The sequence below is a fragment of the Eptesicus fuscus genome, chromosome 18 (assembly GCF_027574615.1).
Source record: "Eptesicus fuscus isolate TK198812 chromosome 18, DD_ASM_mEF_20220401, whole genome shotgun sequence".
Taxonomy (NCBI): Eukaryota; Metazoa; Chordata; class Mammalia; order Chiroptera; family Vespertilionidae; genus Eptesicus; species Eptesicus fuscus.
The window spans coordinates 7,226,575-7,253,086 of NC_072490.1; the positions used below are offsets into that span (position 1 = coordinate 7,226,575).

The 26,512-nt window shown below is 45.4% G+C and overlaps 1 protein-coding gene across 1 annotated transcript in view; it reads left to right on the forward strand.

The window, feature by feature from the left end:
- Nucleotides 1-26,512, forward strand: part of MYRIP (myosin VIIA and Rab interacting protein) — a 162,638-nt gene that overhangs the window by 134,142 nt on the left and 1,984 nt on the right. Inside the window, exons 12-16 of the mRNA XM_054729730.1 lie at nucleotides 12,458-12,652; nucleotides 18,088-18,249; nucleotides 20,869-20,973; nucleotides 21,064-21,124; nucleotides 22,945-23,051. Of these exons, the coding sequence (XP_054585705.1) occupies nucleotides 12,458-12,652; nucleotides 18,088-18,249; nucleotides 20,869-20,973; nucleotides 21,064-21,124; nucleotides 22,945-23,051 (630 nt within the window). The remainder of the gene's footprint in view (nucleotides 1-12,457; nucleotides 12,653-18,087; nucleotides 18,250-20,868; nucleotides 20,974-21,063; nucleotides 21,125-22,944; nucleotides 23,052-26,512) is intronic.

Here is a 26,512-nt window from a genome sequence, read left to right on the forward strand (position 1 = left end):
GGAGTCAGCCTTCCAAACCAGCGGGTCCTCAGAGCCCAGAAGTAAGCAAGCTCTTGTTTCTCCTCTGCTGCCGGGCAGGTGGCCCTGCCAGTGGTTCTGTAACCGAGTCCTGGCTGCATTGGTTCTTAGAACCACTTGCCTCTAGGTATGCAGGTGCTGTGTTCCTGAAAGAGGGGCGCGGAGGTGGGCCAAGTCCTCCCGGCCTGAGCTTGGAGACCACATTCAGTGGCTGAATCTTCCACAACCCCCCCTACCCCCATCTTCCTAGGCATGGAACAGCGATCCCATGTAGTGGATTAAGTAGGTTTCTGTTTTCTGACATAAGTATCATTTTTCTGACACTGTTTATGGCAAATGATGTCCTGTGTGTCAAATCTTTAGAACATGAATGTTTGTTGAGGGTTCAAGTTAGTAGATTTTTGCATTATCGTCAAATTTTTACATCCAGTGTCCTGAAAACATTTCTATTTAAGGTGTCTTTGTTTGTCAGTTCTTACCACAACTGGCTGAGTCATTGTGCATTATTTTCACAAGGGAGTCACAGACTGGCTGATATCTCCCATATTTACAGTTTCAGGGAGTAATTCTCATCAAGGCACTGAGACTTCTCTAAACTAACCACTGTCACTGTGCACCTTCTCATGGCTGCTCCCCACTTGCCGACATCAAGTCACAGAGAAACACAGTGCTGCTCAGTGGTCGGGGAGACAGGCTTACTGATGCTGTCTGAGAAAACGCAGAGCCTTGGGCTTCGGAAGCCTCATGTGCTGGTGACCAACCTTTGTTGGCATCACAGTGTTGACATAAAACCAGGTGTGGTCTGCGTGTGGCTCACCTTGTAAAATAACTCGCCATCCACAGAGGACGGACTGTCCTTCCTCTCGGGAAGCTTTTTGTTTCAGAAGAGCGTCTTGATCTTCAGTTGGTGCTGACGTGAAGATGGTGTTAGATACTAACTTGTAGCTTACAGACTCCGCTGACCTCAGCAGCCCATGTGCCTATGGAGGAAGTCACGTCTCTTTTCTAACTCTATTTAACTGCTGTCCTAGGGCAGTGGTCGGCAAACTCATTAGTCAACAGAGCTGCAAACCGCAGCGAGCTACCCGTAGCTGCAGTTTGCCGACCACTGCCCTAGGGAAACAGAAGCATTAGCTATCCACTTAGATGCCCCAACTGGTTTGGCTCAGTGGATAGAGCTTTGGCCTGCAGACTGAAGGGTCCCAGGTTCAATTCCTGTCAAGTGTACATGCCCGGCTTGCGGGCTCGATCCCCAGTAGGGGGCGGTGCAGGAGGCAGCTGATCAATGATTCTCCATCATTGATGTTTCTATCTCTCTTTCCCTCTCCCTTCCTCTCTAAAATCAATACAAATATACTAAAAAAAATTTTAAAGTGCTACAGCTCTTGTCCACAGTGCTTGAACAGGTGAGGAGGCTTCGTTTGCTCATGTTGTCTGTCATTGGTTCACCCATTCCCACAGCCTTGTCCTTGTGCAGAGAGAGTGGGGAGGGCCTGCCTGGCTGGGAAAACAGAGCTCCAAGGTCTCCTCTGGATAAGGGGACTTCCCTGGATAAGAACACCTTCCTCTCTGGGCAAAAGGTGAACTGAGACACCTCTACCTGTTAATAAATACAGGTCTCCTCCATCATTAAAAAAAAAAAAAAAGGTGAACTGAGCACGAGAGAAAGACTGGCCAGACCTCCAATGCAAAGATCCCTTAAAGCCTCTGGAACTTGCAGGTGTCATCTGAAGTGTCGGGGAAAAACCTAGGTTACCTCAGCCACAGCGGTGGAATGGGACATTAGACAGATACGGTTTGTAGAGGGAAAGGCAGAGTAGCTCTAGAAGTAGAAAGGTCTCAGAAACAAAGCTCTGGCCCCACTAAAGCCCAAAAGTAAGACGCCCTGGGGAGATGGGATCGTGGGAGGTAAGAGGGGAGAAAAGGCAAAAGGGTACCGTCTGTCTGAAGCTCTGCAGAATAAACAGAACTGTGCTCTTGGAAAACATTCTGAATGCAGAGAATATAAAAACAGGAGAGGAGAGGAGAGGAGAGGAGAGGAGAGTAGAGGAGAGGAGAGGAGAGGAGAGGAGAGGAGAGGAGAGGAGAGGAGAGGAGAGGAGAGGAGAGGAGAGGAGAGGAAGGAAGGAAGGGAGAGAGGGAGGAGGGAAGAGAAAGGAGGGAAGGAGGGAGGGAGGGAGGGAGGGAGGGAGGGAGGGAGGGAGGGAGGGAGGAAGGAAGGAACCTCCCCTACAAACACAAATACCAAAATCTCAAATACAATACTAGCAAACTAAATTTTGCAATATTAAGAGAATCACAAACTACCACTAATATATTTATTTTGAAAATGCAAAAATGAAGTTAATGGCAGGAAACCTCATTGCTGTAAGAAATCATTTAGTAAGTGCTGTTTTTTAAAAGCACATCATAAACTCAACTGATGCCAAAATGGTCCTTGGAAACATTTAACACATATTCCATTAAAAAACCATCAATGAAACAGATAATTATGATTAAGAATATCCATCTCAAAGCAATACAGTGAAAACCTGTAGTTTTTCCTGAATGAGAACTCGTTGTAAATATCAAAAACATCTTGAACATCATAATATTTTACTATTGATCAAATAAATACATGACAAAGTTATGAATGTAAACAGTTTTACATAAATGTGTATTTTGTTCATCAAAATAGTATATACATATGTTTGAAAAATAATAAATATATGTTGCTTTAAGATTTTGTAAAATTATAGGTGAATGATTTGATATTTGTAATAACTTTTTTAAATAGTGATTGTTTCCAAAGAAGTAAAAAGCAAAACTGGCTTTGAGTATTATAAAATCTGAACAGACCATGGAAGAAATTGGCAAAGTAGTCAAGAGTTAGTCCTCAAGAAGAAGCTAGACCCAAGTGTCTCTGCCAATAAAACTCATCAAATGTTCATAGTACTAGTTACTTCCATACTAGTTAAACTGTTCTTTAGCATTACAAAATTGAAAGTATCCAAGTTCATTTTATTTATTTTAAATCTTGGTCTGAATCTGACCCAAAAGTCAGATACCACCAAAAATTTACATACTAACTCACTGGTTAATAAAGATTCAAAAATCCTCAATATGTTAGCAAATGGTTTCCAACTACATAATAAAATAATAATTTACAATGGCCATGTAGGATTTATTCTAGGAATATCAATAACATCAATTTTATGAAACATTAATATTTTCCATTATATTTACAAGAAAAAGGGGAAAAACATGATTATGTTGTTATATTCCTTGATTGCTGTTTGACATAAAGTAGAAAATTCTAAGCCATAGCTGATAAAGAATGAATGAATTCTTAGCCATAGCTGATAAAGTTAAGCAACCATTTCTGATAAAATAGGAAGATAAAAACTCAACAGCAATGGCTTTTAACCTTTTGTGGGTTGCAGATCTCTTTAGGTATTTCATAAAAGCTAGGACTCCTCTCTCCATAAGAGTGTAAAGAATGACAATGACCCATATATACTCCCAGGAGGAGCCTCGCCCACTCATGCATCAGATAGGAGGCATACAGACCTTGGTCATGGCTGTGGACCTTGGAGTGGCCTGTGAACCAACTCTAGCTCCCCTAGGCCATGGCCCTGTAAACCCCTGGAGAACATGAAATTAAACAATTACCAACGGACAAGAGAGCCTTTGTGGGAGTCCAGGAGTCCAGTGGAGAAGTTCCAGAATAGCACTGATGATGGAAAATCAGCAGTTCACAAAGACAAACAAGAGAGGAAGAAAAGAACAAGAGAACAACAAAACATCCAGAAAACAATAAGATGGCTTTATAAAGTCCTTACCTATCAATAATCACTCTAAATGTAAATGGATTAAATTCTCCAATCGAAAGATATTGAGTAGCTCAATGGATATATATGAAAAAAGAAGACGACCCAACTATATGCCTACTAAGAGACTCATTTCAGCTTTAAGGACACACAGAGGCTCAAAGTGAAGGAATGGAAAAAGATATTCCATGCAAGTGAAAATCAAAAGAGAGCATGGGTCGCTAAACTTAACATCAGACAAAATAGACTTAACATCAGACAAAATAGACTTTAACTCAAAAGCCTACCAGAAAGGTGATTATATAATGATAAAGGGGCCAATTCATCAATCATAACAATCATAAATATATATATACCCAACATCAGAGCACCTAAATATACTAAGCAAACACTAAAAGATCTAAAGGGAGAAACGGACAACAATACAATAATAGTAGAGGACTTCAATACTTTCAATAGATCATCCAGACAGGAAAGCACTAAGGAAATGTTGGACTTAAACTATACATCAAATGAGCCAAACAGGCGCATACAGAACATTCCATGCAACAGCAGCAGAGTATACTTTCTTCTCCAGCACACACAAAACATTCTTCAAGAGAGAGCATATATTAGGTTACAAAACAGTTCTTACCGAATTTAAGAAGATTGATGTCATACCAAATATCTTTTCCAAACATTATGTTATGAAAGGAGAAATTAATAACAGGAGGAAAATTGGAATAGTCACAAATATGTGGAAGTTAAACAGCACACTCCTGAACAACCAGTGGGTCAAAGAAAAAGTCATTGGTAACTTGGTAACTCAAAGCCATCAAAGTCTACATACCCTTTGGTCCAGCAATCATACTTTCATTCATTTATCCTAAAGGAGAGAAATTGGGTAAGCAGCCAAGGATATCCCAGTGCAGTTCATCAAGCATTGTATTTGTATTGTAGAAAAAGATTAAAACACCCTAATTGTCCAGCCATAAGGGAATCTTGGGGAAAAGGAGGGGATGAGGTCCAGAAAACATCGGAATAGCAAAGACAGATTGGTCCAGATACTAGCAAGTGGGTAGATTTGATGTCAAGAATTTGAAGAGGTTTTCTTTTATGTTGTGGTTTTTTTTTGTTTGTTTGTTTGTTTGTTTTCCCTCCTCTCTCTAGCTCTCTGACTAGAAGGCAGGTTTTTCTTCTGAAAGTGAGGGGATAAGGGCATTGGAGTTTCAGGATTGTGGAGACGGTTTGAAATAGCTATCGCATAGAATGGAAGAGAAAATAATGTGCATAGAAAGGATCCGCAGGCAGCAATAAAGACCTAGATAAAGTCAGAGATCACGAACATTTGCCTGAGATACAGAGTTTGTAAGAGAATTCTGCAATCTTGCAAATAAATGCAAAATTAAAACCCATTCTATTCTAAGAGAAGGTCTGTTAGTAGCCCGTCTGCTCATAGATCCACATCACTCAGCATAATTACACAATACAGCTCAAATGGTTCTGGGACTCAAGCTAGAACTCCCTATGTCAGGAGTTTTTAGTTTAGCCATTAATTTGCCATCAACTAAATTTGCAGATGAATCTCAAACCCGGTGCAGGGAGATGGAGGGGTAAAATGGAAATTAATTCTACCCATAATAGAAGCAAAGAATGTGAAATGAAGACTTAGCAAGAAAACTGCAGATCTCCAAGAAATCTAGCAGTTTGCTAGTAGGGAAGGTAGTGTAAAAATGACTTTTTCCAGAGTTAAGGTAGAAGTTTAATGTAATTCAAATCAAAATCCAAACCGAGTACTTATTAACTTTCCAAAAGGATTTTTTAAATCATCTGATAAAAGTAAAATGAAGAATAATTTCAAAATGTTTAGAAAAAAATAAGAGGGATGAAGAGGGCCTATCTGTTAAGATATTACATTATGTCTTAAAGGCACAGTAATTAAATATGCGAATATTGATACAAAATGTAATGAAAAAGTCCAGAGTATATCCTAGAATATATTAAAATTGAACTATTCATTTTATGATTTGCACCCACCTCTCCCCTCTGAGTGTGAAAAAATCACTTCTTAGTAAATGGTGTTGGGACAAAGGCTCACTTCTTCCTTTGCGGAAGGGAGAATGGAATTTGAATCCCTGTTCATTCACTATTTAGTCAACAAATAATTGTTGAACAAAGAGCTGCAATATAGTAAGAATAAGGGAGGAAAGTTCCCTGCTCTCATGGAACTTACCTTCTGTTGGAGGAAACAGCAGATGAATATGGACACACATCCGGGGGAAGATGTCAGATGATGACAAGGGCTAAGAAGAAGACTAAGCAGGGGCAGTGATGGGGGCAAGTTGGAAGGAGGCTGAGTCCTGGATGGTGTGACCAAGTGTCTCTGAGACAGACCTGGAGGACAAGGAGGAAAAGTCAAGCAAAGATCTGAAGGACAGGTTTATCAGGCAGAGGAACACATGCAAGGCCTTGAGGTGAACATGACCTTGACAGCTTCAAGGAACAGGTTTAAGACCAGGGTGGCTGGAGCGAGGGGGCCAAGAGGAGAGTGATGGGGACGTGAGAGAGGGCAGGGGCAGAGCAGGCAGGGCCATGCAGAGAATTGCGCTCTGTCCTGGATGCGAGGGGAAGCACCTGGGAAGGTTTCAGCAGAGGAGTAGCAAGGAGGACCTTACACATATGAAGTCACCCTGGCTGCCATGTGCCTCCTCCTTTCCCAGTGATCGTGGAAGGTGGTTTCATGTCTTGTTGGGCTTCTTCAGAGCTGAGTGCGAGCCCTGGGGGCGCCCCGGTTACCACCGGCAGTGGGGAACTGTTTCCAGTCGGTATCGGGAACCATTTTTTTCTGAGGAATAGACAACATACAAAAGCAAAAAAAACACTGATGCCCACAATCACCTCCTCAGCCAGGACAGGAAGCACCACCTGCTCTACATCTGCCAGGCAAGGTCTGGTCAAAGGTCTCTCGCCCGCACCAGGTCCTGCAGTGGCCTGGCTGGGGGGGGAAGGGGGGGCCACATCAACAACAGGGACTCCTCCCAGGAAGGGCAGGGAAATGCACAGACCAGTGGGTTTCCTTCTAGAGCTAGGCTGCAAATGGCACATTTTAGAAAATGCATTTCGGTAATTACCATTTTAAAATGGTTTATTTCTTTCATAAACGGCTTGACCATCAAAATGAGGATGAGTTAAGAAGCCACTCCGAGGGGTCTGCTGTCTAATCTCCGTTATGCTTTGTTTCGGTTCATTACACATGCTAATGTAGTCGGTTTGTGCTCCAGTTTCTTCCCCCCCCTCTCATCTAGTCACTCTTCGGGACACGAGTCTGTTGCTGGAGAGCGTATTTTGACGGGCTGTAGAGGCCTCGCTGGAGTGCCTTATGTTTCTTGAGAACGGCAACGTATTTGCATTGAATTTTTCTAGCAGATTTCTGTCAGCTGTTTGGGAGGACATATGGGGTTTCTTTTCTCACCTTTGAAAAGAGGAAAAAAATACATGAAATCAGGCATTTGGACACATGTCCTCGCCTGCTCTGGGTGTCTGGTAGCAGCCTAGAGCCGGGACAGCACCTGTGACCTGGGGCAGAGAGTGATGGGCAGACTGGGAAGTCCGTGTCACACTCAGAGCAGAATTTCTCGGAGACCTCATCCCTCTTCACTCTGCTTGTCCTTGGCGGCCCAGTCCCGGGGGGCTCCGAAGGGCTCAGTGCAGGATCCTGTCATGGGTAGACCTCAGGCTTGTGGTATGGTTGGCCATTGCCAGATCATCGAGCTCATTCTGAGCCACGTCCCTTGGTGGAGGCTGCAGAACCACCCGAGGGCCCTTCTCTTGCTGACCTGTTGTTCTCTGGTCTGATTACTCAGTTCAGTTCTCTTCCATCATCACTTTCTACAGTCCGTCGGGTCCCAGGAATTAGGCACGTGGGGGGCCGGGGGGGGGGGTGATATGACCAGTGGGGAGGAGCGTGGACTTCAGAGACCAACGCCTCTGGGCTCAAACCCCAGCTCGGTATCTTCCTCGCTGAGCCAGGGTCTCTTCACCTCTGAAGAGGGGATGAAAGCATCCACCAGGTGAGGCTGATGTGAGGGTTAAATGAAATGATGCCCACCCAGCCTGTCACTCCGGGCACAGGAGGGAGCCGTGTTAACTCCAGGCTGGCTTCCTTCTCTCCTCTCCTCTCCTCTCCTCTCCTCTCCTCTCCTCTTCCCGCAAAGGGCCTCAGGAGCAGCATCCTGCAGGGAGAGGGCGTGGCCCCGAATGTATTTATGCAACTTGAATGGCTAAAGGGCTTTTCCACTCTGCCCGGAGTTCCTCCGAGAGGGCCAGTCCTTTGGGTGCCAATAGGTCACTTGGATGCCCACCGCCCCCTACTGGCCCCCGAAGGAACATCCGTTCATCACCAGGCTGAAAGGAAGACCGAGGGCCCCACATTTTCTCGTTTTTACTGAAGCCAGCTTGAAGATTGTGCCCCCTGAACCCACTCGGGAAACTTGACATCATAAATAATGGATGCAAAGTAGATGACTCGAGGCTGCCCCCTTTTGGCATTTGGTAACCACTGTGTCCCTTGGGTTGTAAGAAAGGAACTTTGAAATATTACGTTTTTCCTTATTTCAAAAGCCTAATGACCGTTCTTTCTCTCCTGGCACTTAAGCTTCCTTTCACGGTGTCCGTTTCTTCCAGGTCGCTCAGCTGGCAAGCTCAGCCGCCGGCACTTGCTGCCCCCTCTTCCCTCCGCAGCCCCAGCATCCGCTGTTCCCTTTCCGGAATAGTGTGCTCTCATCCTTCCGTTTCCATTGCGGCCCTCTGACCTCTGGCTCAAGCTGCAGTAATCCTTCCCTGTGCTTTTCTCTGACAGTCAGAACCAGCCTTCTGAGGGGTAGGCTCCTCAGGCCGGCGTGCCGAGGCCTGGGCTTTGAAATCAGGCGGGCCTGGGTGCAAATGCTGGCTCCTTCCCCCGACAAACCCCATCACTGCTCTGAGCCTCAGGGCCTCATCGGTAAGACGGAGTGATCCTAGTACCTGTGTCAGAGGCCAGGCAAATAAAGAAGGTACCCCAGAGCCGAGGCCTTTTCAGGGGGAAGCGCACGTGTGTCTGGCACATGATGAGATTGGTTGTTTAATCTGTACTTCTTTGATCACTTGGAATCTGGTTACTGCCAGGGTTCACTGCTGTTCTCCTCCCACTGTCTGTGGGGGGCCCTTGGCCACAGATGTCCTTGGCCAACCTTCCTGGTCTGCGGTAGCCCCTTTTCCACCCGCCGGTTTTCTCCACACTCTCCCCTCTCCCTTCCTAGATGCCATGGCACTGTCACATCAGACCCCTCTTCCCATGAATGTCTGAAGGAATATTAGCCGCTGTCATAGAGAGCTCACTCTGGCTCTCAGACTGCGCTTGTGTTTGCCATTGCCTCGAGGCTGTGAGCAACAGGGAAGAAAGGATCCTTAGCTTTTCCTTTCTCCCCCACACAGGGCTCCCTGCCAGCACCCCGAATCCCCACCAGCATTTTATCTGACCAAACCCTGTCCAGTACTACATGCAGCTTGACGTAACAGAACTGTGGATGCTGCTGTCTGCTTTTAACTCTGGCCTGGGCAGGGAGCCGGACATCCACATGACAAGATAGCGTCAGCCTGTGGCGGATCTTCCCATCTCTGGTGTTGGGCCAGAGTCCACTAAGGAACCGGGAGGTTGGGCTAACAAGATCCCAGATCTATACTTCCAGGCCCACCCCCACATCCCAGCAAGCAGCCCGCTCCTGGGCAACAGACAGAAGCACGTGATTCCCCGCCAGCGCTTGTGGATTCCGAGTTGTGTTTGCCAGTAGAGAGCAAGACTGGCACGCTCACTATACAGATGGATCTTGTCCGGTTTCCATGGACTTATTTTTCAGTCACTTCCCCTTTAACCAGACCACAGGCCTTCCGGTCCTCACTCGACTCAATGGCGAAAGGATGTCATCTGGTCAAGTGGCTAGGGCAGGGCTCAGGGCATGTCACGAGGGCAGAGACTCTATCCAGTGTCCACTGCTTGTCCCAGCACCTAGAACAGAGCCTGCACCCCAGTGAGCCCCCAATAAAACATGCAGGATGAACAGTGGGGACTGCAGACAAACTGGGAGTGTGTAACTCACAGATGGCATCCTTATCAGAAAAGCATGCCTCTGGGCCACATTTGGCGGCCAACGCCTAGGACTGAATAAACAGGCTATTTATGGATGGAATGGAACAATGCCTCTCAGGCAACACTGCTGACCAACTTATTGCTTTGATATCATATGTTCAGCTGGAGTAAGGAGGCCAGATCACTCTTTTGGTTCAAGCACCTTTTAAGTCCTTTCCGTTAATAACCTTGGTGGTTAATGACCCTGGACTCACTGGAGATTGGTTTACATGTCCACTCTTTTCCTTCCATCATGCTGTGGTCTCACTTTCTTCCCCCCTGCATCTCTTAGTCATATGTCTGTCTTTTTTTTTTTTTAATATATTTTATTGATTTTTTTTACAGAGAGGAGAGGGATAGAGAGTTAGAAACATCGATGAGAGAGAAACATCGATCAGCTGCCTCCTGCACACCTTCTATTGGGGATGTGCCTGCAACCAAGGTACATGCCCTTGATCGGAATCGAACCTGGGACCCTTCATTCCGCAGGCCGACGCTCTATCCACTGAGCCGAACCGGTTGGGGCTGTCTTTCTTTTTGAAGGGTGTGCTAGGGCACCTCCTCTACCAAATAAGAGGCACGTTTTCTAAATCCGTGCCTTATTGATTGAGAGAGGGGTAGCAAATCTTCTTTCATACCCGCAACGTTGCCTTTTCTAAAATGGACTTGAGCAAACAGTGGCACCCGTTTCATGCCAAATCCTTTTGAGCCCAGTCCACCTCCACATTCTGCCGCATCAAGATACAGGGCCCTGGTTTGTCCCAAAGTGAAGAGTTGGCCCTGGCTGTGCCCGTGGATACTGCCTTTATTCTGATGGTTCTGGGTCACCCGCCCGTCATCCCCTTCTCCTGACACCCAAGCCTTTTTTTTTTGGTTTGTAACAAAGTTCCTTGAAGTTTGGCTGTTGAGTCAGTCCAGCAGCACAGACAGGCTGGGAAATGTGCCCTCTCCCTAGGATGACGTGTCAGGTCTGAGACCAGGTGCCCCAGCATGTACCCCAGAGCTAGCTTCTAAGCTGTGGATTTGGCCACTAACCCGTCCCTTAGACACTTTGATTCCTTAGACAAAACCTGTAGTAGAATCTACTTGGAGGAAAAAACTTCACAAAATCAAGCCATAACTATCATTAATATTTCAGCCAGGATATATGGGGTAGTTACCTTAGAAAGTACCAAAGGCATTAAAATTCCAGGTTTTCTTGAAACATTTTACTGGTCAAAAAGCAAAACAACAACAAAATGCCTGTGGGCAATATTGGACTTCCAATTTATAAGCCCTGTGATGGGATTAAAAATTGATTATAGATGGAAGTCATTACTGCCAAACAACATTGAAATCCAGCTTATTGCTTGATGCCATATGTTCAGGTGAACTCAAAGATGTGGACAATTCTTTGGGGTTGAAGTACTCCTGCTCCATTAATGACCTTGGCCCAGATCTGGAGCCATGAATGAATGTAAAAGCTAGAAGCAACTGTGTCTGCTAGGAAAATGTTCAGTCATAAATAACAGAAAATTTGGCCAAGAGTGACTTCAACAGATAGGAAATTATTTTTCTCCTATAACAAAGATGCTCAGGAGCAGGTAGTGACAGATAATGCTATCTGGGCTTCACAGTCTTTCTGATCCACCTTACTCAGCATTTTTGTATTTATCCTCACCTTTCTCATAACTGCACATCTGTGATCAAGGTAGAAAGAAGTAGGGAAAGGGAGCATCAGCTGCATCTATTCACCTGTTAGAAAAAAGAAGCTTTTCTAGAAACCTCCTCAGTAGGCTTTCCCTTTCGGCTCATTGGTCAGAACTATGTCACATGACTGCCCCTAGCTGCAAGGGAGGCTGAGAAATGGAGTATTTTTCTGTTCAGCCTCTATGCTGGAGGAGAGCCAGGAAGAATGGGCCAGAGAATAGGTGTGTGTGAGTTAACACAGAGTGGCTGGCAATACCCTGCAGAGGAACTCTTTTCCAATACGCTCATTGTACCAAACTGAGTTTTAGAAATGGGACATAACTTGGCCAAGGTCCTGTAACAAGATGAAGTTAGAGCCAGATCTAGAGCCCAGGTCTCCTAACTCCCTGTCCAGAAAGCTGCCCACTGGACCACACCGTGGTTATATTTGACAGAGTCTGTGACTGAAGCTCTGTGGAGGAAGTAGGATATCATCCAGAAAGTGAGGTGATGGATATAAAACTCTCAGCAATGGGCAGAAGACATGGTAGCTTCCTCTTGAGCTTTCCTTCCTCCCTCCCTAAGACTCGGAGATAATTCAGCGTGAGTCTCAACAGCCAGGCCAAGTCAAATCAGGCCTCCTCTGAGCCCCCCGCTGCTGTGTAGATTGCTTAGCTTCTCGTTCCTTTGGCACATTAACTTTTGTGTCTGTAATAATGGATGCAATCTCATGATGAGCGCCACGATAATGGAGAATTTCCACGTCGTTGTTAATGTGCTATTCTTGTCTTCTGTCTCCTTCTGTTGTTGGACCAAACAGAAGTATTCCGCTGTTTCTCTCTGCAACATCTCCACAGAAGTCCTGAAAGTCATCAACGCCACGGAGGAGTTGATAGCAGAGTCGACAGGGCCCTGGGAGTTCCCCCCTGGCCCTCCTGACAGAGAGAAGGGGACATTTCCTCTTGGGACAGACCAAGTGAGACTGGATGAGCAGCTGACCTCCCTGGAAGAAAACGTAAGATGGTGTGGATGAGCCTTGTCTGGGGCAAGCATGTGTGAAGAAGCAGATGGTGGAGTTATAACTCATCACAAAGAGGGCAAGGACACATACACACCACCACCACCAGAGCAAATACATTCTCAGGAAGGGTCTTGGGCTGGGGTCCTGAGATGAGGAGCTCCCTATAAGTGATTTGTTAGGGAAGTGCTTCCAGGAGTGAGGAAAGAAAGGGAGAGGGAAGAAGCCAAATGAAGGTAGGATCTTAGACCAAGAGTAGCTTCAGTCTGCTCCTGCGGGGAACTCGGGTTTAGGTTGCCTCTCAGAGTTGTTTGACCTAAGACAGTGGTCGGCAAACTGTGGCTCACGAGCCACATGCGGCTCTTTGGCCCCTTGAGTGTGGCTCTTCCACAAAATACCACGGCCTGGGCGAGTCTATTTTGAAGAAGTGGCGTTAGAAGAAGTTTAAGTTTAAAAAATGTGGCTCTCAAAAGAAATTTCAATCGTTGTACTGTTGATATTTGGCTCTGCTGACTAATGAGTTTGCCGACCACTGCCCTAAGACAAAGGAGCGGGCCCTTCCTCCAGCCAGCAGGCTCTTCATTCTCTTTGTGTGCAGCAAGGTGTCTGCAGTAGCCCAAGGGCAGTCTTGTGTGTAGACTTGAGCTATTGGGAACAAAAGCACACTGACGCTTGAGGGTGGGGAGTGGGCATGGATGGGGCTATGCAGATGCTATAAAAGGGATGTGGGGATCCAGGTAGAGCGTGGCCAGCGCCATTGTAGGAGATGAGAGTGGTTGCCCACAGAACTCAGGTTACTACAACTGGTCTGCCCTGCTCCTCAGATGCGTCTGCTGGTCATAGAGTTTTCTGTCCTTCCAACTTGTGAGGACAGAAAGAATGTAATAGATTCTTCCGTGTAAATATCCACAATCATTGCTGAATATTCCCATAAAGGTCCAATGAGAATTTTCCAGCAACACATTCCAGGGGCGACACAAAGATTTGGACATAGCTGCTCAGGCCAGAGTCCCCATCACCAGCTGGCATAGTCCTACCCACGAAACTGGTATCCAAACAAGTCAGCTGATTCCATCTTTGCGGACCCAGCTGACTGAACTCTGGTGTGGGGGTGCTCTAATGAATGCTATTCACAGAAATCAGCAACTGTTCTTAGAGGGAATTTTTGCTAAAAGGTGAAACAACAAATCAAAATACCTCAAAGTTTTACCCCCCAAAAAAAGCCAATCTCTGTTTCACTTTAAAAATTGAAGATTTTCTCCCTTTGGATTCCCCTGAAACCTAAGCGTGTGTCAATCAAAGCGCTCGCCTCACTCTGCTGGACTTTTTGTCACCCAATGGTCTCCCCTTCAATTGGCATCATTGACACTTGCGGTTAGTAATTCTTTGTCATAAGGGCTGTCCTACACATTGTAGGATATTTAGTAGCATCCCTAGTCTCTCTCCGTTAGATGCCAGGAGCAGCACCCTCCAAGTTGTTTTTGGTGTTTGTTTTTTTTTTTTTTTGAAATGTTTTTATTGATTTTTAGAGAGGGAAAGGGGGAGGGATAGAGAAATAGAAACATCGATGAGAGGAACATCATCAATCAGCTTTCTTCTGCCAGGCCCCTCCTAGTTTGTTTGTGTGTTTTTTTAATATATTTTTATTGATTTCAGAGAGGAAGGGAGAAGGAGATAGATAGAAACATCAATGCTGAGAGAGAATTTCCGATTGGCTGCCTCCTACATGTCCCCTACTGGGTATTGAGCCTGCAACTGAGCATATGCCCTTGACCAGAATTGAACCTGGGACCCTTCAGTCCGCAGGCTGACACTCTACCCACTGAGCCAAACCAGCTAGGGCCCTCCTAGTTTTGACAATCAAAAATGTCTCCAGCCCGGCTGGTATGGCTCAGTGGTTGAGCATTGACCTATGAACCAGGAGGTCACTGTTTGGTTCCTGGTCAGGGCACATGCCCAGGTTGTGGGCTCGATCCCCAATAGGGGGGCATGCAGGAGGCAGCTGATCAATGATTCTCTCTCATCATTGATGTTTCTCTCTCTCTCTCTCCCTCTCCCTTTCTCTCTGAAATCAATAAAAGATATATTTTCAAATATGTTGGAGGGGGCCCTGTAGGGAGTGGGGGGGCACAATCACCCGCAGGTTGGGAACCAGACATGTAAATTCCTATAGCACGGGGCCTGCTGGCTACCTCTGTAGCTCTCGCCCTTGGCCACGGCCTGGCGCACACTGGAGGGGCCCAGAGAATGCTTATCTGAAGTATGATTTCATCCGGTGAATGGAGTCTTTTTGTGAAGAAATGGTTACGCCTAATGTACAGGCCTCCATTCCCTCGCTGTGTCTAATCATTCAGTTCGTTCCGCGCTGACCGTCCCAAAATGGCCCTGACCCCGGACACACTGAACTGACAAGGTTAAAGTGAAGATATGGATCACTGGGAAAGGGTTGCTTTTTTTTTTTTTTTTTACAAAATATGGTATAAAAGACACAATGTGGAAGTAATCGGGATTTAAATGATCATGGTCAGTCAAGCTCAGCGTGCCTTTCTCTTCCGCAAGGAGCATGCTGGAGAATGTCCTTGTGGGAGTTTCCGTTTTAGAAGATCTTTTCATGGTGCGTTATGTCTCTTTCCTTGGTTTTGTTAACACCCTCCCTCTCACCCCCGGATCCAGGATGTCGCCGATCCCAGCAGGGACGGAAGCTCACAGGCCAGGGTCTGTCATGTCCCGCACCCCTGCCCAGCCCCTCGAGGCTGCCTCTCCTGTCCCCAAAGAGTTAACCGCCTTCCTCCTCCTCCTCCTCCTCCTTCTTCTTCCCCTTTCCCGCTCCAGCTGCCGGTTTCACCTCAGAAGCAACGCTGTCTGCGTGCCTTTGAATGTGAGGGGGTTTGAGTCCAAGAAGGGATGGCTTTTCTTTATCTCTTCAGTTCACCCGACCACAGCGCCAGAACAGGCTGCCCAGCTCTGCGGGTTCCAGATGGGATTCATCCGAGCGGCAGGAGAGGCCAGGGCTGCTGCTCAGGCTGGCCTCGGGGTGCAGCTGATCTCATTAAGCCGCGCCTTTTGTCTGGCTCTTCTAAAGAGCGCCCCTCGTTCCACCCTCCCCCCCCTCCCGCGCCTTTCCCCTCTGTGGCCAGGAACCCGGGGACTGTCAGAAATAGACACGGCGACACTGATTCTCGCCTTCTGAACATCGGCCACCGCAGACCAGGACTCCTAGATGAAAGAGGTCGTTGGCTTAAGAATGTTTCGCCTTTAAAAATACCTCTGAAGGCTTCAGAGCTGCCTAAGATAAAAATGTCACATTCAGATGTCGAATCTCCCGTTTTCATAAACTGCCTCGTTCATCCATTTAATTAGCGGGAGGCATGGGGATTTCAGAACCCCCTTCGTCTCTCTCGGCTTTGACACTTCTCACCTGCTGTTGGAGCCAGCCCTGTGAGATCGGCCCTTTCTTCCCAAAAGGCAGGAGGGACCTGGGCCAGCCCCAGCCTCCCCTGCACACACAGTGGGGCTTCGGTTTCTTGGGTTGAGTGCCTGGGTCTCTCGGTGCTCTTGCTGAGAGCCGTGAAGTAAAGGGCTCTAGCGTGCCTGTCGGGGTCTGGCTGGAAGAGGAGAGTTTCAGGAAAGGATGAGTAACTGGGGTGTGGTCAGGGTTAAGGGGTGCTGTAGCATCCAGAGGGTAGCCATAGGAGGAAGCCGACACCAGCCCTAAACAGTGTAGCCCAGGGAGAACTGGATTCTGGAAGAGCGCCCCCTAGTGGAAGCTGTCAGCATGGGTCCCAGGCAAGGAGAGAGCCCAGGAAGGCTCTAACTTCTGTCTTCTGCCTTGGATATCTTGCTGGTGTCTCCCCTTGGCCAAACCCATCCCAGTCAGCAAGGGAGCCTTGGTGATGAAGTTCCTATAGACCAGCCCTATATAACACAAACCAGGGCAGAGAGGATGGAAAATGTATCTAGGGATCAGTAGAGAACCACTAGCATGACCATTCCTGTGCTGTGGTGTAAACACTAGGGACCAACAAGGGCCACCTTGTGAGTGGGAGGGACCAGCGGCTCCCTCACCCTCCCATCCCCATCTGAGCACCTTTCTCATTCTCTAAATGACAGACACAGCCTGAGGTACCCCGTAATTCCCAGCCACAGAGGCAGTGGAGGGACCATCCAAACTTCCCTTTTAGCTCTGTTCTGTAACTCTCAGCAACACCGAGTATGTTAGCCATGTAGTCTACAACCAGTGGCAACTGCCCCACCGGGACCCAGCCCTGCCCCAGAGTCCAGAACCAGACAAAGGATGCTGGTCCTCCTCTTCAAGGCTCTGGTAAACCCACAGCACAGGAGAGCACGCGGCACTAGAGCTGTGCTTCTCAGATGGTTCTCTGACCTCAGAGAGCAAGGAGAGAAAGACTGTCTCTTAGTGTCTTACAGCCCCCTAAAGTAGGTTTCCTGGAAGCCAAACCCTATGAGATGCTCTAAGATCAAATAAGTTTGAGAAACCTGTATGCTCTTTCTAGGAAAACTGAGATACATGTTAGTACACGAAAGACCGAGACATCCTACAGTAAAGAAATCTGCTTAATTCTCTTTATTCCTAGATGAAAGGGGCTTGGACCACAAAGTCCTTTTTTTAATGAAACATTTATTCTCATCCCTTGAACCATTTTGAGAAAGACTTGCTGAACCAGGAGCCAGTCAGTGGGGTCATTGTCCTCAGTGATTAGGGTATGGAGAGGACAGACTACTCAGACATGGTAACCATAGTTTCTACCAAAAATGGGCCTTTATTAGGCAGGCAATTCCGGGTTAATGTTTTTCAGTGGGTTGTTTTTTAAGTTTAGAATAATGTTTTCATTATATAACGTGCTAAATGTTGTTATTTCAGCCCTGCAACAGAACCAGTGTCATGTCAATCTCGAACCACATTAATTCTAGTACCTGTATGTCCAAGTTTGAAATGTAAAAGTCATAACATTCCACACAGGACTATCACAGCATCACAGGGCAGGGTGGATTAAGGCGTGGGGTCTGGCAACAGCCCTCCGGAGTTCAAAACCAGGCTCCACCGCCTCACAGCTATGAGATCCGGAGAAGTCCCTGAACTTCCAGGACACAATGCTCTCACCTCTGATACAGTGATGGTACTAGTACCTCCCTCCAGGGTTTATGCCATGAGCATTAAATACGTCGCACAAAGCCCTTGGTTCAGCACTTGGCTCAATAAGTATGCGTCTTTGTCATCATCATCGCCATCATTGTCCTGCCGGCGCCACCACCTTAGCTGTGAGCGCCTGTCTAGCCGGTGTCTGTGCCAACCCACAGACTCTCTCCTGGTGCCAGGAAAGCAGGGACACGGAGTAAACGATGAACCTTCTGGCCTTTTGCTTTGGTCTTGGGTCTGCAGAGCTGAGCTCAAGGCTGTGCCTCCCCTGCAGGTGTACCTGGCGGCAGGCACTGTGTACGGACTGGAAGGCCAGCTGAATGAGCTGGAGGATGCCGCCCGCTGCATCCACAGCGGCACTGATGAGACCGAACTGGCAGATCTGGAGGACCAGGTGGCCACGGCTGCAGCCCAGGTCCACCATGCTGAGCTCCAGGTAAGAAGGCTCCTCTCTGCCCAGATGGGAGATCGCTCTATATTCCACAAGAATCATTTCGAAGTCCTTATATCTCTCACTTCCTGCATTTCCAGCTCAGTTGCATGGATATGATCCTTCAGGGTAGATTCCTTTTAAAGTGCAGCCTTCCTTTGCCCAAACTACAGCCATGATAATATATCAGACTTCTCTTTAAAACCTATGCCACTTAGGGTTAGGGTTTAGCAGGAAGAAATATTATTTATGAATGTTTGGGAAGGTTTTGTTCTAATAACTAGTTACTCCTGCTTCCAAATTTTCCTAGGCTTAAATTACTGGAACCAAGTTTTATGGCAAGGAAATCCTGGAATCCAAAATATCCTATGTTTGAATGTGCCTATTAATTTATTATTCATGTCTGAATTTTACAATGTTGTTATTAATAGCTAAGGTTCAGTCTGCCTTACTCTGTGCCAAGGGTTGTACTAAGGATGCTGTCCACTGCATTATACAGTCACTGTGTGGGCGTTCCCGGGGAAAGTCTCTCTTAACTCTTAGTGTCAGGAAAAGCGATTCTTCTGAGTGCTTGGTCTTTATCTTGTGGACATTGACTCCTACACTGATCTCTCTGCTTCGGCTCCCAGGAAACTCAAAGCAGGAAACTCCTCTTCTATCAAGTTTAAGGGTTATTGGGCATGCAGTCTTAGGCGTACAGTGGAATATAACTAGATGGATGGATGGATGAATGGATGAGTGGATGGATGGATGAATGGATGGATAAATAGACAGATAGATAGACATGGGCAAAAATCAACCCTCAGTAGTCTCCTCTCTTTTTGTCCTTTGCCCTATGGACTAAACCCCTTCTTAACCAGAACCTGGTGGTGAGCAAATCAGGAGGTCAGCAGTTTGCTCTCCCATTGAGCTGTCTCCCAGGGCCCTCGGAGCAAGGCCCTCTATCAAAACTGCTTCCAGACAAGATGGAGGGCATCTAGTCCACACCAGTTGCAAATGACTGATAAAGGTTTAGCCTGCAACCTTTCTCAGAGGCTTGTGCAACTTATTGGACTGTAAACCAAAGCAGTGCAGCTCTCAGTGATACTTGAGGAGTCAGACAGGAAGGCCTCTGTGAGCCCGGGAGGGGCAGGGGCTGCACCGCGGCCCCGCTGGTGCCTGGCTGCAGGGCAGCTATTCTTGCATTCTTTCACCAGCTGCCACAGGCTTGGCCTTCACCTACCTCCTTTCTGACTAAGCCAGCCCCTCCTCGGGGCTAGAGGAAGCATCTCCCAAATCTGCTGACTTTTCAGTCCTTCTCTCTGCTCTTCTTATAGCACCTGTCCAGTAGGCTTTGTCCAAAGAAGCCCTCAGTAAATGACGGTAGAATTAGAGCTTGTCTTGAGCGGCACCAACAAGTTGAGGGATAGGGAAGGCAATGGGGACCTTCAGGTGGAGCACTCACATGGCTGCTGGGCCTACGTTCAGGTTACTTGTTTCATGCCCCAGCACCACTCAGTCTGCGCCATGTCAGCAGGTCAACCGTGATCCCCACCTCCTCCCTCAACTCTGCCAGTCTTCTCCTGCCCCTTCCTGTGCCTCTCATGCCAGCCTTGGCAAGGCCTCTGAGAGTGTGGCAAGAGCAGGAACACTGGCATCAATTCCGATGTCTGCCCCAGACCAGCTGTGAGATGGGGGGTATATTACCTATCCCCCTGAGCCATGGTTTCCTCATCTATAAAACCAAGGAATGGTTTCCTGTCACTGGGTTATGAATGAGTTCATGAATGAAGCACACTTAGCATGGTGACAGCATATAATAATGCCATTTTCTAAGAGTAGGGACTGTGTCTTCTTTATCCCGGGGACAGAGATGGACCAGGTTCTTTCTGGCACTGAGTGGGCCCTTCTGACCTTCCGATGTTATAGTCAAGGAAACTGATGCCCAGAGAGAAAACGGAGTTTCTCGATAGAGAAAATGGACTTGAGCTGGTTGTTGCTGGGGATCCCTCCTAAAACTCAGCGCTGTGGTTTTGGATTCATGATGCCATGGGAAAAGGAAGCCAGACTATACATCACACTTGCCTTTCAAAGCTCACATCAAGTGTTACCTCCCATGGAAGCCTCCCCTGACCTCCCCACCCCAGATGGCCCTGGGCCAGGCTTTCCCACGGGCCCTGGGCTCCCATGTATCCCTAGGGGCACTCTGACATGGCCGACAAGCTCTAGAGTCACCAACTAGAAATTTACACTTACAAAGAATAGCCTGTGTTTTATTTTCTCACTAAAGCAGTAGATAGAGAAGTGCTTGGTAGAAGTTGAATGAATAAATGAGCATATATCAAAGCAGATTTGCTCTTTTTTAAAAATGATTTTATTTATTAGAGGGGGGTGAGGGAGAGGGAGAGAAACATCAATTGGCTCCCTCCTGCACACCCCCTACTGGGAATCAAACCTGCAACCCGGACATGTGCCATGACTGGGAATTGAACTGGTGACCTCTTGGTGCATGGGCTGACACTCAACCAACTGAGGCACAAGCCAGAGCAAAGCCAATTTATTCTTTACTGACTTATAACACTTTTAACAAGGATTCTCCCCACCTGTGCTTTCTTCCTACTGATTCTGTCTTTCTGCTACATTAAGATTTCTGATATTGAGAGCCGGATTTCGGCCCTGACCATTGCAGGACTCAACATAGCACCGTGTGTGCACCTCACCAGGAAACGAGATCAGAAGCAAAGGAACCAGGTGCGTTTGTCCCTCCCTCCTGTGGAAAATTTAGAAGATAACGTTTTCTGGCTTTGAGAAGTTGTGTTGATTGCTATGTTCCATTTGTAGGTACAAACAATAGACACATCAAGACAGCAGAGGAGGAAACTGCCTGCTCCACCAGTGAGAGGTAAGCTAAATTAAAACCACAAAGCAACTAAAGAATTAAGCGTGACTCTCTCACTCTGAGTAACTCAGAAATCTGAGTTTGAGGACCAGATCCAATGGGAAGTTCTCACCTGGAGTTGCTCTTGTGGAGGGTCTTTCTCAACTTGGATCCCCCAAGAAGCAGATCCTGGGTCAAGGATGTGAGTGCAGTAGTTTATCTGGGAGGTGACTGCAGTAAGCTCTACTGGGGAAGAGAGAAATGACTCAGAGAAGAAAGGTACTAAATACAGCTGGGAACTTCCGGGCGACGGTGCTAACTGCACCTCAGAGTTTCTTGCCCAAAGAGTATGAAGACGAGGTATTTCAACTCCCATCATCACTGGCTGAAGGTTATTCCTGCAGGGCATTAGCTTCCTGGTACTTCTGACCTGCCCCATGCATGGGCAACGGAGAGTGGCAGCGCTTGCATAGGATATGTCAGAAGGTGCTGGAATAGTGACTGTCAGGGAGATGTGGGCAGGGCACCCAAAGCATCTAACTTGGAAGGGAATCTAGTGATGCTAGGTGTATCACCCTTATCCTGGACATTTTCAACAATTTCTCTGGATTCAGGAGCCACATGGTGATGATGATGCCAAAGTAGAAATCCTAGATCTACAAATTAGAAGAGTAGGAAGTCAGCAGATATATGTTGAAGTCTTGGTTCCGCCATTCATTGTTAGACAGTTATTGAATGACTACTTTATAGTCCACCAAAACTTATACAATTAAAATGTATTATAGATCCATGAAACCTTGTTTGAAAGCCTTAGGTCAGTATGTGTTTCAGAATTTCTTGGACATTAGGGGAGAGGGGGGTGGAAGGCAGGGTGGAGAAGGTAAAGGGATTAAGCAATACAAGTTAGTAGGTACAGAGTAGTCACAGAGATGTAGACCATGGCCTAGGGAATCTATATCTATAAAAGGCTAATATTCAGTGTCCCCTTGGGAGTTTGACCGGGAGACCAGGAGTTTGATTGCTCACTATGACGTGTCCTGAGCACCAGGGGATGGCACGGAATGAAGGCAGGCCCTGGCCAGCAGCTAGAAGGCCCCGATTGGCCCTGATTGCCGGCCAGGCTTAGGCACCCTACTTGTGCACAAATTTTGTGCACCGGGCCTCTAGTATAGTCAATAATATCATGATAACTATGTATGGGGCCAGGTGGGTACTTGAAGCATTGGGGGAACTCTGTAAAGTACATGCTTTTCTAACTACCATGCTGTACTAATACAGAATAATATGGAATGTAAACTGTAATTGAAAAGTTAAAAAAAGAAAGGTAATATGATGTATATACTGTGTAATTTATAACAGCCTTCACACACACACACACACACACACACACACACACACACACACACACACAGCCATGGTGTCGGGCAGCATCTGATAAACACATCAATATCCTGGTAAGAAGTTGTGAGAATGTTCACACTCAATGGGGTGGACAAGGACTTTAAAGGGCCGCATGTCCATTCAAGTTACATTTTGCCCAGATAATTTTGGCTCCAAAGTTATAAATATACGCACTTTTTAGAGGATTTTATATTTCCAAATGGCAAATAAGAATTTATGAACTATATTAGATTATCTCTAAGCTACCTTTCCCCAGAAAGCTACTAATGATACCCTATTTGGTTCATTATGAAAAATGAACACAAAATAAACCCACAGTCAGACCCGCGGACCAGAATGAGATTCCAAGTCCAGAACACAAGCCTGGGTACTCTGGACACCTGGTCTTTCTTCCTTAACTATCGGTCCAGCTCTGGGTGACATTCTCATTTGTTTCCTTTTAGCTGAAAAAATGGAGGTATCTTCAGTGACCAACACAAAAATATTCAACCGCAACTTCATTCTCCAAGGCTCCTCGACAAACAGGAAAAGCACCACCAAGGACTTGATGGTAAATGTCATCTCTGTCCTAAAGCCCATCTTTCACTGGAGATGGCACCTCCATTCTGTAGCCCTTCTGTCTGTGGCTTCCCTGGTTGAGCCCCAAGACCCATCCTTTCTGCATGGTCCCGTGGCCTGTTGGTGGGGATGATGGGGATCTAAGAGAGGTGACGAACACCCTGTCGGGCATTGCCAAACTCTTTGATATATGGATACAGCCTCGCAACTGCACATCCACTTCCTTGTAGGAACCAATTTTGATATAACAGAAATAAAAATGTGGACACATGAATGTAAGGTTGGGTTGAGGTGCAGGAGTTTTTATGCTGTTTTTGAACCATACTCACTCTTCCTTAAATTTCCCATTAGCCACTAAGGTCCTGAAAAAAGGCAGCAACTGCCCCTAAATGAGGTAAAGAAAGGGACAGAAGATAATTTGCACAAACCCTGGAGGTCATATAGAGGTCAGGGAATAATAGATTATTTGCCTAAACACCAAAATATGCTTTGGAATTTTGGCAAATGCTTGATGCTACTTATAAGGGATGTGGCGATCCAGCTAAACTGCCTCAGTGGTACCATTATGCTACGGGCAGACAGTGTCTGGAGTGACAAGACCAAAGCAAGGACAAGTATAACCTTTGGCCTTTTATGCATCACCTGTCACTCCCTTCCCTGTCCTCTTCCTCCTTGTCTCCTGTCTCCTGAGCACTGCACCAGGTATCGGGTAATGGCGCAATGCTGGCCGTGCCATTTAGAATTACAACCACTGCATCTTTAGGCACCACATGGCCGCATGCAGCCCGATGCCTTTCCTTCTGTGGCTAGCCATTACCCATGACCTTTCAGAGTCCAATTACCTTGCTCCTGGTCGTTTCTTCAAAGAGCTAAAAGATTCATTATTACACTAAAAGGGCAGACCACTAGGGCTGGGGAAGAAACCTGTTATAAATCAGGTGGTTAAAAATAAATTACCTTTCATGGAGCTAGAACATAGATCCGTGGTTGCCAGGGGCTGCGGGGACGGGGAATAGGAAGCAACTGCTCAGTAGGTGAGATGTTTTACTTTACAGCAAGGGGAAGCTTTTGAAACCACACAGAGGTGGTGGCGGCACACACTGTGAACATACTAAACGCCACTGAATTGTTCACTCCCAAAGGGTTAATTTTATGTGAATTTCACCTTAATAAATTATTTTTTAAAATAAATTACCTTTAAATAACAGGTTAAACATGAAAATATGGACAATATTTACTAAAGAAATGCAAACAAAAATGGAAATACTACTTTCAAGCAAAGTGGAGTTTAAGACAAGAAGCATTTGCAGAGAAGACAAGGAGGGAGAGTGTTTTAATTTTGATGAAATAAAGTTGATAACTCATGAGCCTTCCTTGCTTTGGCAAACAGTAGAGCAAGACAATTTATTATCCCATGGTTGGTGACTTTAAAATTCCCTCAATTAAGATATTTATTTAACTGTATACTTTACAGAAGGTTCACTTTCTTTCCAGCCATCGATGGGCCATTTATAAAAACTGATTTTATACCAGTTACAAAGAAAATCTCAATAAATTCCAAAAAGTAGTCAGTATAAAACTACCTGCTGTGACGCCGATGACAAAAATAATCTAGAACAGTACACTGTTGAGTAGAACTTTCTAAAATAATGGAAAGGCCACATGTGGTAGCCACACGTGGCTACTGAGCGCTTCAAATATGGCTACTGCCTTGGAGGAAGTAATCTTTACATTTTCATTTAATTTTTAATTAACCTAAATGTAAACAGCCACAAGTAGCTAGTGGCTACCATATTGGACAGGGCAAATCTAGAAAATTAGAACAAAAGTAAAAGTAAACAAAAACCCTATTTTGATTTATAAAGCATGCACAAATATACATTTATACAAACATGCACATGTGCACACTCTGACACACACATTTCCAAGGAACTACGAACTAAAGAGAAAAGTAAATCCACAGAGCACTTAGAACATGGAAACATTACATATATTGAAACAGATGGGATCCGTATAAACTACACTGGTCACATTTATAATATTAAATGTTTTCTTTGTTATTAAAGAAGGGAGAAGCAAAACTAATGAAATAAGACATTGAATTCCAGACATCAAAGATAAATGCGATAAGTGCAAAAACCAATTAATTAAAACCAGAGAACTATAGAAATTATCATAATTGAAGAGTTTGTCCTTTGGAAAAATACAAAATAGAATTTCTTTGTAAGCCAAATCAAGAAAAAATTAAATAAAAACATGAGACTATAAAAGAGATGTAAATTTTTAAATATATGTGATGTAAATCTATGCTAATAAATTTTAAAGTCTTAATTCTAATAAAGTCAGAATATTAGTGAAAAATAATTAAAGAAATAAAATTTTTAAATAGATTAAACCTTCAAAAAAAGATTCTCTGGCTAAGTGACTTAGCTGATAAATTTTGAAGGAACAGTTAATTCCTATGCAATATAAAATGTTTCAGAGCAAAAAAAAAAAATTAGGAACTAAAAGATATGTTGTGAAGCTACTATAACCTCAAGTACCAAAGCCTGGCATGGCTGATAAGTGTGTACACATGCTCCATGTTCACACACACAACACACACATATTCATTCACACACACACATCCACATAGACATACACACAGACATACACAAACCACACACTAACTGTATTTCTTCAGAGAAATGATGCATACTAAGTAAAATATTAGCAAATTAGACACAGAAGAACATTAAGTAATAAATCACCAGATAAATTTTACAGGAATGCAAGGATACCTTTAATATTGAGATACTGATTATTAAGTCACATCAGTAGTTCAATAAGAAAAGTCATTTCTCCAATTAATTTATGGTTTAATCCAGTTCTCATAAAAATCTCAGTGGGACTTTTTTAAAGTTCACGTAGGAATAAATCAGAAAGAATAGACAAAATCATTTTGCAAAGTTAAAGTGATTTTTCTGCCAGATTTTCAAACAAATTAAAAGCTATAAAGCAGCGATTTTCAACCTTTTTCATCTCAGGGCACACATAAACTAATTACTCAAATTCTGCGACACACCAAAAATATATATTTTTTGCCAGTCAGACCAAAAAATAGGTATAATTTTGATCCATCACACTGGATGGCTATTGTTGTGTTGGCTGTTATCATTTTTTATTTGACAATCTAAGGGAAGGGCGGTCGGCGCCCCTGACTAAATATTCAGGGATTGCATGTTTTAAAAATCCTTGGTGCATAATGGTAGAAAATTGCTTCTGTAAAGGAATTAGTGATGAATGGAATAGATTAGAAAGCTCAGATACAGTGCAGGCACACAGAAAATGTGTTATGTGAATCTTTTAAAGCATTAGGAACTAGTAGGGAAGGTATAGATTTTCTTTTTTTAATGTGCTTGGGAAATTGGCCAAGGGGGTGGTAGTGGGAAGGGCACCAACTTGCCGTAGTCC